This window comes from Corvus kubaryi, unplaced genomic scaffold (genome assembly GCF_017639235.1).
Source record: "Corvus kubaryi isolate FWS band 111438036 unplaced genomic scaffold, C.kubaryi_AGA036_p1.0 split1-131, whole genome shotgun sequence".
Lineage (NCBI taxonomy): Eukaryota > Metazoa > Chordata > Aves > Passeriformes > Corvidae > Corvus > Corvus kubaryi.
In genome coordinates, this window is record NW_024582073.1 from 17,360,898 (window position 1) to 17,373,762 (window position 12,865).

General features: G+C 34.4%; 1 protein-coding gene across 1 annotated transcript in view; it reads right to left on the reverse strand.

The window, feature by feature from the left end:
- The window catches only part of CPEB2 (cytoplasmic polyadenylation element binding protein 2), a 53,430-nt gene that overhangs the window by 23,506 nt on the left and 17,059 nt on the right, over positions 1–12,865 (reverse strand). Inside the window, exons 6-7 of the mRNA XM_042053374.1 lie at positions 7,083–7,133; positions 547–570 (exon numbers count right to left, since the gene is read on the reverse strand). Coding sequence (XP_041909308.1) covers positions 547–570; positions 7,083–7,133 — 75 coding nt within the window. The remainder of the gene's footprint in view (positions 1–546; positions 571–7,082; positions 7,134–12,865) is intronic.

Here is a 12,865-nt window from a genome sequence, read left to right on the forward strand (position 1 = left end):
CTTGGCAGGTTTTTTTTTTGCATGTTTTACATGGTCTTTATAATAACTTCAGGTCACAACCTATTGTAGTTAAAACCATACAGCTTTTTCAAGGTTAGTGAGCATGTATTTGCTTATACTATGAAGATCTGTTTACTACTTCTAAGAGCAGTCTACTAGATTTCTGGCTAAGTTTATGAAAAGCTTTTAGTTTTTACTCTGTACATTACTGCTTCTACAGAAGCAAAAGGAGATGAGTTAGAAGGACAACTAGCAAACTGTATACTTTTAAAGGGGGCAATGACTGCAAGCAGTAGCCATTAGCATGAACTAAATTATGATTAGAACTGCAGTTTTTAATGGGTTAAAATATTTCCAATTCAGACACTAAGAGAACAATGATCATAACAATCCAGACTGCACTCCTCCTTCCCTCACACCCTCCATCTTCCCCAAACTAAGACAACATGCAGATAAGCAATTACAATCAACAATCTGGATTAATTAATCATAATGATCGGTAACAGATCAGAATTAATTGAACTGTAACAAATAGAAGTGAATTACCTCGTCTTCGCCCATAACTCCTCGCTGCATGCAAACAAAGGACAAATTGTAAAATGTCAAATAACTGTATCATGCCCACATACTAAAATATTTAAGATACGAAGAACCATGTGGGTAAGCAGTAAGTAAAAATCTGCATCTGTACTTGGTACTGATAATTGTAGATGAGAATGCATTGAAGTCTCACATAAATACCATACTATTTTACTACTAAATTGATGTTAGCACCAGCTGTAAAGAACATTCTTTCAAATATTTCAACATCTTTAAACATCATCTTCACTTCATGTTAATTATGGATGAATTAATTATGGCAACTTTGCAATTCTTCTCAAAATGTAATTTGTATCTTACACAAGTGCCTAAATAACACACAGAGGGTAATGAAATTGCAAAAAGGATAATACTACTGTAAAAAGCATGTAGCAAGTGTTAAATTAATCACAGAAACATCCTGGTCCACATGGAACAGTTTGTGCAGTCCTTTGCAGTGACAATGCAAATGCTGTAAGCCGTGACCTTCCTTTTTCATGAAAAGACCTAGCAGAAAATTAACTGCAAGGTTTTGTTTGAAACAAAAGATGCCTTGTGGTAGCAAACGAAATCAGGGCACAAGTCACAAGAAATAGCATTGTATCAAAAACACTGCACAAAGGCAAAGCAACAATTTTGCACAGACTGCAAGTAAATCCAAGATTTTCCTAACTTTGGAGTTTTGTAAGATTCTTAAAGAGATCATGGTTGTAGCTACAGTTCAGAAGACCATACTGATTGCTTCTCTGCCTGAAGGCTAAAAAACTAAAAATAGACAGATTACTAATACAGAAACTGTTAAGCTTTGTGTAATTTCTTAGTTACATTTCCACAAAGTATTTTCTATTCCTGTTTCACAGACTCGGTATCTGAGAAAAAATACTTTAATCATTATACAGTATAGGTTGAGTATCCAAATAGATAATGTTACTATTAACCATAATGTCATAGCAACATTTAGGAACAGACTGACATGTCTTGACATTATTGTTGTGATTTTATGAGGCATCTGTACATACAATTCTCCTAAAAGCAACTGTTGTTCTGGGCCACTGAAATACGTACAGACGCATAAAATCACTGATTCATAAATGTCATCCATTGTTCCATTCTCATATTATGAAACACTTATATCCTGGTACCTCCTATTTGATTAGGGGTTTTCAAAAATTTTATTAAATGTAACATTTTTTTTCCTTTGTTACCTTGATTTCTTCTGACTAGAAATTCAGTGGATTGCTTACAGAATTCTGAAAAATCTTTGTTTTTTCTCCCTTAGAACAGTTATTTTTTACACAACAGTCATCATCTTTCTATCCAACTTGCACTGGACTTGCTTTTACATTATTCTCTCTCACCTGGAATTATTATTACTGAAGTGAACAGTTTTTGCTTCAAGGTTTTCAGATCCTCCAACTTTCTACTAGTAAGCCAAAACAGAAAAAAAACACTTTCTGAAAGAGACATGGGTATCTAACCAAGTAGAAACACTTTCATTTAGATTTCCGACATCAAAATAGAATCCACAAAATAGTGTATTCTTATGTGTGACCAGCTCTCTCACTAGGTGCTGGGGAGACTGATGCTGAACTTCAGACACATTTTGTCCCTGAAGCCAGGCCCTCAGAAGACACGCAGCTCTGTGTCAGTGTTGCAGCATGTACAAATCTTCTCTGACTCCTGGCCAAAGTGACTCCCACATAGCATTAGCAGTAGCGTCACTAAGCCCTCGCCTAACCCCTACACGCCTTTTTTTTTTTTTTCTTCTCTGTAATTCCATCCACAAATAAAACTAGAGTAAGCAGGAAAATTCAAGTGCATCCCATTCACAGCAATGGTTGCAGCGCTGTGGTCTCTCTCAAAGGATAATAGAGTGATGCATACTAATATTCATCTTTAGGCACAAGTGTCAGGACACTGCTTTTCTTCTCTTCTGCCCCTTTCAGCCCACCAAACCAGCTCAGCTATCTTCTTACATTTTCACAGTTAAGACAAGCTGATATGCTGAAAAATATTTTGTTACAGAACAAGTGAAGTATTTTTCTTTGTACATTCAAAAAAAGGCAACAGCAATTTTAAGGAAAATCAAAAAAAGGGTTATTAAAATGTTAAAAACCCCAATGCAGTTGAACTTAAAATGGTAGATGCTGCAGTATTTATACATATGGAAATTACAATGATGTACCAAAGTTATCTGTGTATTTCTTGCTTCAGCGAAACAATGAAATCAGGGAAAACAGGAGAAAAACTACCTGATGTTGTCACATCACTTACTTTACTTGTATCGCAAACCTTCCTCCCTAAAATTTAACCATCTTGCTCATTTAGATTACAAACTACTCTGGGGAGGGATCTAGTGCTATTCTGCATCTAGAAAAATGCAGAATTTCTGTTTTTATTAGAATAATATGCATATAATGTTTTACACCTTACAGAGCATGGCACCTGTATAAATACATTTAATTACAGGTTTATCTATACATCCAGATTACACAGATGTATCTAACATACACATAATCAGTGCATATGTTTATAGATAAATAATTGCAGGGAAGACAGCTCTTTTGGAAGAGGCCAGACACTGTAGGCAAATAATTGATTTACAGCAACAAAACAGGAGAGATTAAACTGTTTTCCTTAACTTGTCCAAATAGTAAGTCATAGAGAAATTTGTCTTTTAGTTTATAAAGCTGGGTATTTTAATTAGCCAGTAACTTGGAAGGATTTCAAATGAGTGAGAATGCATGAAAGACACATTTATTCTAGAAAATATAAATTAGGCAACACATACAAGAATTATAATGAAGCCCAACAAAAATGAAATCCAGTAACACTGGAACCTTCCAAAATTAAGGGAATATCTTTGTTGCATATACAACAAAGATATTCCCTTTTTAGCTAAAACCTTATTTTTCTATACCCCTGAAGTTGCCTACTAATACAGCTTATATGCATGGGAAAAATTAAAATCCCCCTTTCTGCAATGTAAATCAGCTCACAAATTTAAGACAGAAGTAAATACATTTTCTGTGCATGCTTATCTAACATCAAGACAGTAGAACTTGTATGTTATGTGAGCAATGCTACCACAAAGATACCAAATGTATTGTTTCATTTTATTCAGACACATATTTCCAATATGTACCAGAGATAAGATACGCACATATTGAAGTAACTCAACTGAATGACAGAGCTGAATTAAAAATACTAGGTTGTATATCAGGAAAAAAACTACCAGGCAAACTTCTTACAAAGATAACTGTGAAGTTTATAGAAAGATAAAATACTATTTGTCATTAACATTCCAACGTAACGATCGAATAGCGACAGACATGATGCAGCCTTTTCCATTAATAATTGTAATTTAAAGAAATCCATAAACAATTATAGCAACAATTTCCAAGAGTCTAGACTAAAAGGGGTAGGTGCCTAATTCCCATTTTATTCTATTGGATTTGGGTGCCCAAATTCCATTTAGATTTCTTTAAAAATAACATCTTCATAGATTTTAAGGCTGAAAGACATCACTCTGACCATTCAAGCTTGGCATGCCTAAAAGGCTACAGAAGCTCATTTAGCAATTCCTGTATAGGAAGTTTAGTAATTTCTGTTTGAAGTAAACCAGCTTTCTTTAGAAGCACAACCACTTATAGTATCTCTAAGAAGTCTAATATGCCCTTGCTAAAGTAATCAAACGTGGAATTACATTTCAATAGCCACTGAAAAAATTCAATGCATTAAAACTACAGAAGGTGGAGGGAACCCTGTAATGGGGAAAAACACCCTACATCCCAATAAACTTGACTCTTGCATTATTACTTGCTTCAAAAATGTTCTCTCTAAGCTGACAAAGATGCACTCAGGTATTTTAAAGTATCTTTTTTTTGACTTTTGAGAGATAACAGTCATTAAAAATGCATTGCTTTTTTTACAGCTTAAGCTGAAACAGATATATAATTATAATATACATAATTTATTAAAACACATAAATCAGGTTTCCTTTGGTTCATTTCATTAATTTAAATAATGAAAACTGTAAATATTAATATTAGGTACAGTTCAGTAAGCACACTTTAAATGACTTGGAAAAAATTCTATCATTTAAGAAGAGGAAAAATTACCTAAAAAAAAGTTTTATCTAGAAGTGCTTTGTCTTAAAAGGGCTGCACAATTTCAGCCTGGCTCACGCCAGAACCTTTCTGGGATCCAGAGATACCAATTCACTGAAATTAATCCAGCTAAAATTCAGAGAGGGTCAGTGTTAAGTATTAGTGCATGCATACTGAGGATGTTTAAAAATATTTGTGATTTGCTTTTATGAAGGTCTGGTATTCCTACTCCTCCTTACAGCTACTACAGTACTTACTGAGAAACTAAGGGACAAATGTGAGTATTTGAATTACCAACTCTTCTTCTCCCAATTCTCCCTCTTAGGCATCAGTTACAGGGATAGAGGGAAATGTTAACTTGAATCCACCTAAGTGGAGAAGGAAACTGAAGTCTACAACTTCATAGGTGTTCAAACCATAATTCTCATTACTGCACATCTGGAGGAAGCCCCGCAATTCCTGCTACGAAAGAAAGATTGTGCTGAGTTTGAGCAGCTGGAGCTTCCAAAAAACTGTTCCCAGTGCTTCTGTTCTTGAGCTGTACGAAGCTGCAGTTAAGACACACCAATCTGAAGAGTGTTCCCGACTGCACTGGCCTGCACCGACAGCCACATCAGACTCCAGCTACGTGATACAGAATAGGTGTCTACAACAAGGCTCTGAATTAAGTTCTAAAGGGCATAATTTTAAACATTATGTGCTGCAGCACCTTTTAGATACTCAAACTGTTATTTTTATCTCACCTACTGAAGGCTGAAAATAATATTGCAGCTTTTTAAGAGGACAGCAGTCACACTATGTGCTACCTTTCAAAGTACAAGAGAAACCACATCAGTGTTAAAAGCAAGATATTCTTCAGTGCATGTTCTTTCTAGCTTTGTGGTAAGGTTTCACGATAGACTGGTACCACTGTGTTTTCCTAGCGTCCATGGTAACAACAAACCCCTTTTTTCCTACCTATTCCAGAGTTAGAATACTTCCCATGTGCTTTTCAGCATGCAAAACTCTAAAAAGAGAAGTTCAACATTCTAAGTAAAAATAAAAAGAATTAAAATATTAATTTCTTGCACCCATCTTATTGAAGAATTTGTTTCTCTTAATACCTTCCCATCTAACACTTCCTTGTACAGCAGCAGATAACGACAACTGCACATATATCACCTGAACAAACCAGTTTGCAGAATAGGTCTTAAAGCTGTAGTTAAATACAAAAAGTTAAATGTTGTATATGTTGTGACAGCAAGCATGTTGATACTCAGCGTAGAGGAATCAAGACTGTGTTGGCTAAACACTGATTTTATTTCAATAGTTGAGTACCTATTTTTTCTTTTCAAGATATTCCATTATCCTAAAGTTACCCATTCAATACCAAAGGATCTACTTCTTCAAATGTCCATTGTGCAGTATTTTCCTTTACTGGGTATAAAGCTAAACCTTAATTTCCTTAAGATTTTAAACATTTACTTGGTGTTACACAGGGAAAATACATATTTGTTTAAATTTTACATCCATTTGCACAAGTGTAAATGATTGTGCAAAACGGGCAAGGCAATTAAAAATAAAACCCCAAAAAACCCCTTCCACACAATTTCAATCCTGAAAAAACATATACTGACCATATTTTTAATAAAAATATCTCTACTGCTAACATTTAGATTCATCAAGTCAATGACAAGTGTACTTCCTTTGTGTACAACAGCTTCCATGTTTTCTAATCTAGAGAAGCTGTGGCACTACAGCTCTAATTTCTCCAAATGTAGAAAACATTGTGTGCAAAACCCCTGATTTATTATTGACTTAGATGGATTACCAAGCTGTGCTTCCTTCTTTAGCCTTGAACAAAGGCTAAAGTTCATGCCTTCACTGAATAGCAGATGTTCATGAAGTTTGACCTACTAGGAGAGGAACATGAACATGAACTCTAACTTCAGCATATTTCACGGTAGACACATGCTTGACAAAGCCACTTCCAAAAACCCCAACAAAAAAAAAAAGTTATTTCACATGAGTCTAATACAAAGTGTCTAGTTCACTCTTTATTTTCCCAGTACAGAAAAACATGTGTTTCTGGCCTTCTTATTTTTCTAATTCCTGTTTCAGTATAACAGATTTCTTACAGCTCTTTGGAAAACATACCCCTGGTTTGCTTGAGAACAAAAAAGAATAGTGCATCATTATGAGCATTTCAGATTTCCAATAAGCTAGATATAATGAAAGGCTGTTGCAAGATTAGCTCTTGCCATTCAACTCCAAAAAATGGCAACAGTCCCATCGGTGCTGAAGACTAGAGGCAAGTAATTCAGGAACAGAATAAAATAGCATAATTTTATACCAACATGTCAGATTTAAGCTAAGCTAGAGATAATTAGAAACTGTTACAAGATTAGAACTTACCATTTAACATCAGAAGATTGTCAGTCCCCGGATGTGGATAACTCAAGCGACCTTAAAAGAAAACAAAAACCAAAGAACGAAACAAATGCAGAGCTTTTAGCTATTATGTTAGAAAAAATAATGAAAAATCATTGCTTAGAATTTGCCTAAGGGAAATAAAGAGGTAATATTTAACTCCAATCACATTAACCAAAAATACCCTTGACCCAAGTTAAAGCTGACAAGAACAGACTTCTTAACCTTAATTCTCTGGTCATAAGATCTGCAGTGTACTTTGGGATCAGCTCCAATAGGATAAAGCCACTCTTTGTTTCATGACACCCAGAAATAGTGCTGACTGCTTTAGTCGTCTCTTTCACAGTGACTCTGAATAACTGCACTATGCACATCACTTAAAAGAGTGGCATTTCTACAACTTAGTGCTTCTCTACTGAATCAATCTAAGAAAAATCATGTTAATAGCAATCAAGGCATGAAAATTTTATTAACTGATTTATGATTGCATCTTGGTGTACTTCATATAAGCCTGGTATGTAATATTTTTCAGTAAGTCTAGCAAAATTAGAGCAGTTTTTTACCTACAGATTCAACAAAATTAAAGACTATTACAGTTAGCATTTTCAGCATTTTAAACTGAATAAAAAATTATATGAAAACCTTATATCCTGACATTAGAATTTTTCAAGAATTGCATTTTACTACACTGGTGGCACATTATACTTTAGTAGTTAAATGAATGGTTTAAAATGCACAGCTGAGGTGTCTGTTCACTACAAATTCCTTTTTATTAAAGGAGATTTCTTCTGTTTACAGGAAGCTGCAAACATACCAGTAGTGCACACTGACCTAGAGAGACATTTACAATAGCTGCTGTGTTTGGAAAAACTGTGGTTTAATGTGCAAAAAACTGCATTGCCATCTATTTTGCTATTCAAACATACTTGCTTGCTTATAATCTGAAGAACAGATATACATGTATATACATACATACATATATGTGTGTGTGTGTGTATATATATATATATATATATATGAATACTTTCACTTAACAGGTAAATCTTTTGAAGGAAATGGGAATGCTTGTAAAGGCATAAAAAACCACCCAGTTTGGAAGCAATGGGCATGCAGAACTCACACATGCTTACAGGGTCATATATATGTAGATGGCTTGCAAGAAAAAGAAACCACAGGGGAAAAAAAGAAAGAAAACCAAGTCAACAATCTATATATTAAGGCTGTCTAGAAAGTCTTATCATACTGTGTTTGGTCCCCTACTGCTGGTAAACCCATGAGCTTAGCAGCAAGACTAGAAATTTCTTGAAATATTTCTGAGTCCCAAGGGACACCTTTGAGGTTGAATAAAAAAAATTTTTGTTGTAAATCTGTAAATAATACGGTTTAATTTTTGCTCTTCTCCTTTAGAAACCAACAGGGTAATTTTCTGCCAAAAAATAATTTGAAAATGCACACATTGCAAACTCTGAAATTTAAAACTTCAGAATAGCAAGATTAAGATAATTTAGGAAATTTTGTTCAGCCCTATTATTTACAGGCATTATGGCAAGAAGATTTTTATACAGCTATGTACTATTTCTCTTCCCACAGATTTTATTATTGTGAGAATGGATGGTATCAGAACACCTGCAGATTAGGTAAGTACAAATTTCTGTTGAATTTGGAAGCACTGAAAGGCTAGGGCAGGCTCCTGGAGAAGGACAGATGAATGCCACCCAGAAGGACTCTGTTGTCTTCTCTAACTTCTACAGAATCTTTGAGCATACTTAGGCAAAATGCTAAACAAAAACATTTGTAGGAGCCTCTATCTTTATGTCTCTTGTCTTCACAATGTCCAGTTTTAATACATTTTTCTGTCATACTGAACATCTACAGCAATACCTGCTGTTTCTTGGAACTATAAAAATTCTGCCCTTCTAGCAATGCATGCTGGGAAATGCATAGGGAAAGAATTGGGAAAAAGGCATCCTTAAATTGCAATCTGGGAGCTGCCACTGGTTTGCTCAGCCTGGTGTACAACAACTTTCCTATACTTAGTTCTTTGCTCTAGCAAGGCTAATACTCATTTGTCTAGCAGCAAGAATTTCACAAGATCACTGTCATATCATGTTTACATACACTGCTATAGAAATACTTGCAACAATATAAGGTGTTCCTTGCAAATCAGAATGCTGTATCTATCTAAAACAACAAAAGAAATTGTGAGACATCATTATCTTGAACTTCCTTGAGTCTGTGGTTACAGTCTTTCTCCCCATCTGAATTTATCCTCTTTTCCTATTTAGAAAGAGAGATAAAGGCCAGGGTTTTTTTCCCTGTAATTACTTCATAAACAAAAGTCAGATTTAAGGCCTAGAAAGAGAGAGAAGCCCACCAGTGTTAATACCTGGGGAAGAAAACTTCTAAAAAATAGTAAATTCTAGGTTTACAACTCCACTTTTGCATTCTTTTGCTTTTTCGCCCCTTATAGCTTCACAAATAAGCTGCATCTGAAACACGGACACCAAGCTGAAATAATGAAGGACTTCTCACTGAATGGAAGGGAAGGAGTGCATCAGGCATCTGAGCCCACCACTGCAGCCCAAAATCCTGATTTCATAATAAATGACTTCAAGACTAAAAAGGAAAACAAGTAATACTATTCAGTACACTGCTGTACTGATACTTCTAAGTCTTTTTACATGATTATTTCAATGAAATCACACTTAACTGCATTCTGATGAACTAAACCCCTGTATTTGCTACCTGGTCTAATACTCGGACTTACGACTTTAAGAACATTTTAAACATAGAATGTTTACTTACTTTTTCAAAACACAATCGCTGCTACTTATTTATATTGTTAATTTAGATTCTTATCCCTCAGATTAATCTGCTGAACTAAAATGCATTGTTTTCTAGGCTGTCCACCTGAATTTCATGACATACATAAATTTAGAACATCTCACATGTGAAACTGGGTTCATTTTTATACAGAGCTCAGATCACAGTATTTTTTAACAGGTTATTCTAGGTAAATGGACATTTACTGTATTAAACCTCACTTAAAATATCAGTATGTAGAACACAGAAGATCGAGTACCATCTTGTAACAATTTACTTTGCTTCTATCACATACATCTTTTTAGCTGGCTATTTTCACTCTTTTTTTGATACATTAAAAAAAAAAAAGACACCACTTTAAGAACAAGGCACAAATCCTATCTAATCACATCCTGCTTCAATATCAATAATGTAGAATTGTATAAACCATTCAATGGTCTTCTAGCAGTTCCAGTGGCCTCCACCTGCTTAAAAAAGTAGTTTTAATAATAAAGATGATGGAGCAGTTTGAAATCAACTACCAGTTAGAGAATATCTAATATTTAAATAATAGACTTAGTCCATTCCTGAAAAATGGAAAGTAATTAATTCACTATCCCTCTACAGAACCCAAAATTTATAAGCTGCTACTATCTGGAACAAATACAATGCCTAACACTGCCATTCTGTATCAGAAAGATCATCACGTTATAAAAATTTTCTCTGTGCAAACCTGAACTTGCAACTTCACCATGTTACTGCTAATTAGCCATGATACATGAGAATTATTAAATTGAAACTAACATTGCTAAGAAGCAGGTATGCCTGACACTTCTTATGCAACTAGAGCTCTATTAAACCTAACCTCCTCTTCCTTATCTAAATGTAATTAAAATTAACAGAACTGCCTGCCTGGTGCATATTTCTCAATGCATTCTTCAGTAAGGACAGAAAAAAAATAAAAAGCTTCAAATAAATTTTGGTGGGTCAGTTTATCCACTGAATCCAATTAGAAGTCTTGCTAATCCAAACCATGAGGAAAGACTAACAAACTTAGTTTTAGCAACATTTCTGTAATCTCATGTTACTGATAGGGGTAATGAAAATCTAAATTTTTGTAAACTTCTCAGCATATATATGTAGTGGTGCTTACTCACTTTTCATTTTAAGGCAAATTCACATCTACTTTTAGAAATGCATACTTTCTATTCCTATTTAACTAAACTGTTGGAAGGAATCCCCATATATTAAAACATTACTGTTTTAAACATTACTGACTCACAGATTCACAAGTTTGGTATTTCATGTCTACTCTCCCCATTTTTAAAAAAAGTCTTCATTTATTGTATGAAGAGATTGAGAATCAAAAATTCCTTACCCTTTTTCCTTGTTTTTCAAGGGATCTCCTGACTCGAAGAAAAAAAGCTTCCAAGTCAAGCTTTTCCCAGTAAGCGTTAATGGCTGAGGATCACAGCAGTTTCAAAAAGCATAGTTTTTGGAATCAGCGCAGTTAAGACAACAGCACAAACCCGTGTTTGGACTACACCTAGTTACAGAAAGCCTGGAGACTGCATTTTCCAATGCTTGCGTATGAATTATGCAAGCCAGAACGAGGCCAAATGGGTTCTCTTTGATAGTCCATCTATTCAGACAAATCAGTCTCTCAGTCTTAAATATATTCTTTTATCAGAAAAAAGTTTCTATGACAGAAAGAAGAAACAATCTGTATGTAAGATCTCAAAGTCTTTTATGTGACTAGGGAGAGAATTTTTTCCTCTCTATTTTCTTCAGCCTCAGAAACTCTTTTCTGAGCACAATTTGAACTACTCTAGGAAGAAATTGTGCAGCTTTAAACTTTAGAGCTTCATAACACAAAATACGAAACAAATGTCTTTGAAAGCAAAACTTTCCATATGCAAAGGAAGACAATGTTCTCTGTGCCAGAGTCTTTACTAGAAAGATGTTTAAAACAGCAAATAAGGAATACCATTAAATCACTGCCTCCTCAGTACTAATAGATATTGCATACAAAATATAACCACCGCTTCTAAGCATTCCCCATAAACTGTTTCAGCCCAAAAGCATTGACTTTCCTGCTTCTTGACAGCAAAATGCATTGATATTTGGGGGAGAAGAAGGGGAAAAAAGAAGAGTAAGTACACAAGTGGTATGTCTGAAGAGTTATACTAGCAATACCTATATATGTCAGGCTATCAGCATTTTAATTCTTCTCTCAATCGTTTTAAGGACTATTAGAAGAATAAAAAGGGTATTTAAGAACAATGATATAAAAATGAATTAATTTAACTTCAGATATTTCACTAAAATTGAATGGATGGGATAATTTTAAACATTACTTAAGATCTTGTTATGAAATGCATTTCAAGAATGCTGCATGGGAAGGATTAGTTTTAATACGAGCAGTATTTCTGCTGAAATGACTAGTAAAGTCAAACATCTTCTCCCTATTACCCTACCTTGAAAACATCTTATCGAAAGCTAAAAATTACTTTTTTTTTGATCATGTCTGTTGTAATGATGAAACTTTGCCTAAGTGAAGCCAAAACTAGTCATCTATAAACAATTTTCTGGCAGGCATAAACTTAGCTTTCAGTGAATCATATTTGAAATAGTTTTTTTCAAGTTCATGAAAGCAAAAGTGATGAAATTTGACTTGCTCCTAAAACGGATCTTGACATGCAAAACGTAAAGCTATGAGATAGTCACAGACTGTCTGTTCTTCATTGTGCAAAATGTGAGACAAGATGCTTAGTCATACTCCAGATATTGTAAGCAGCTAAATCTGAAACACGTGCTTAAAATTCCAGGGACTTTCATTTTACTGCTATGATCAGACATAAAAGATGCATTGTTTTAGTGTGCTACAATTTACTTGAGAACTTGTCATAAAAATATTCTCTAGTTACAAAATACCATTTAGTTACAACAATATATATTCTATATTA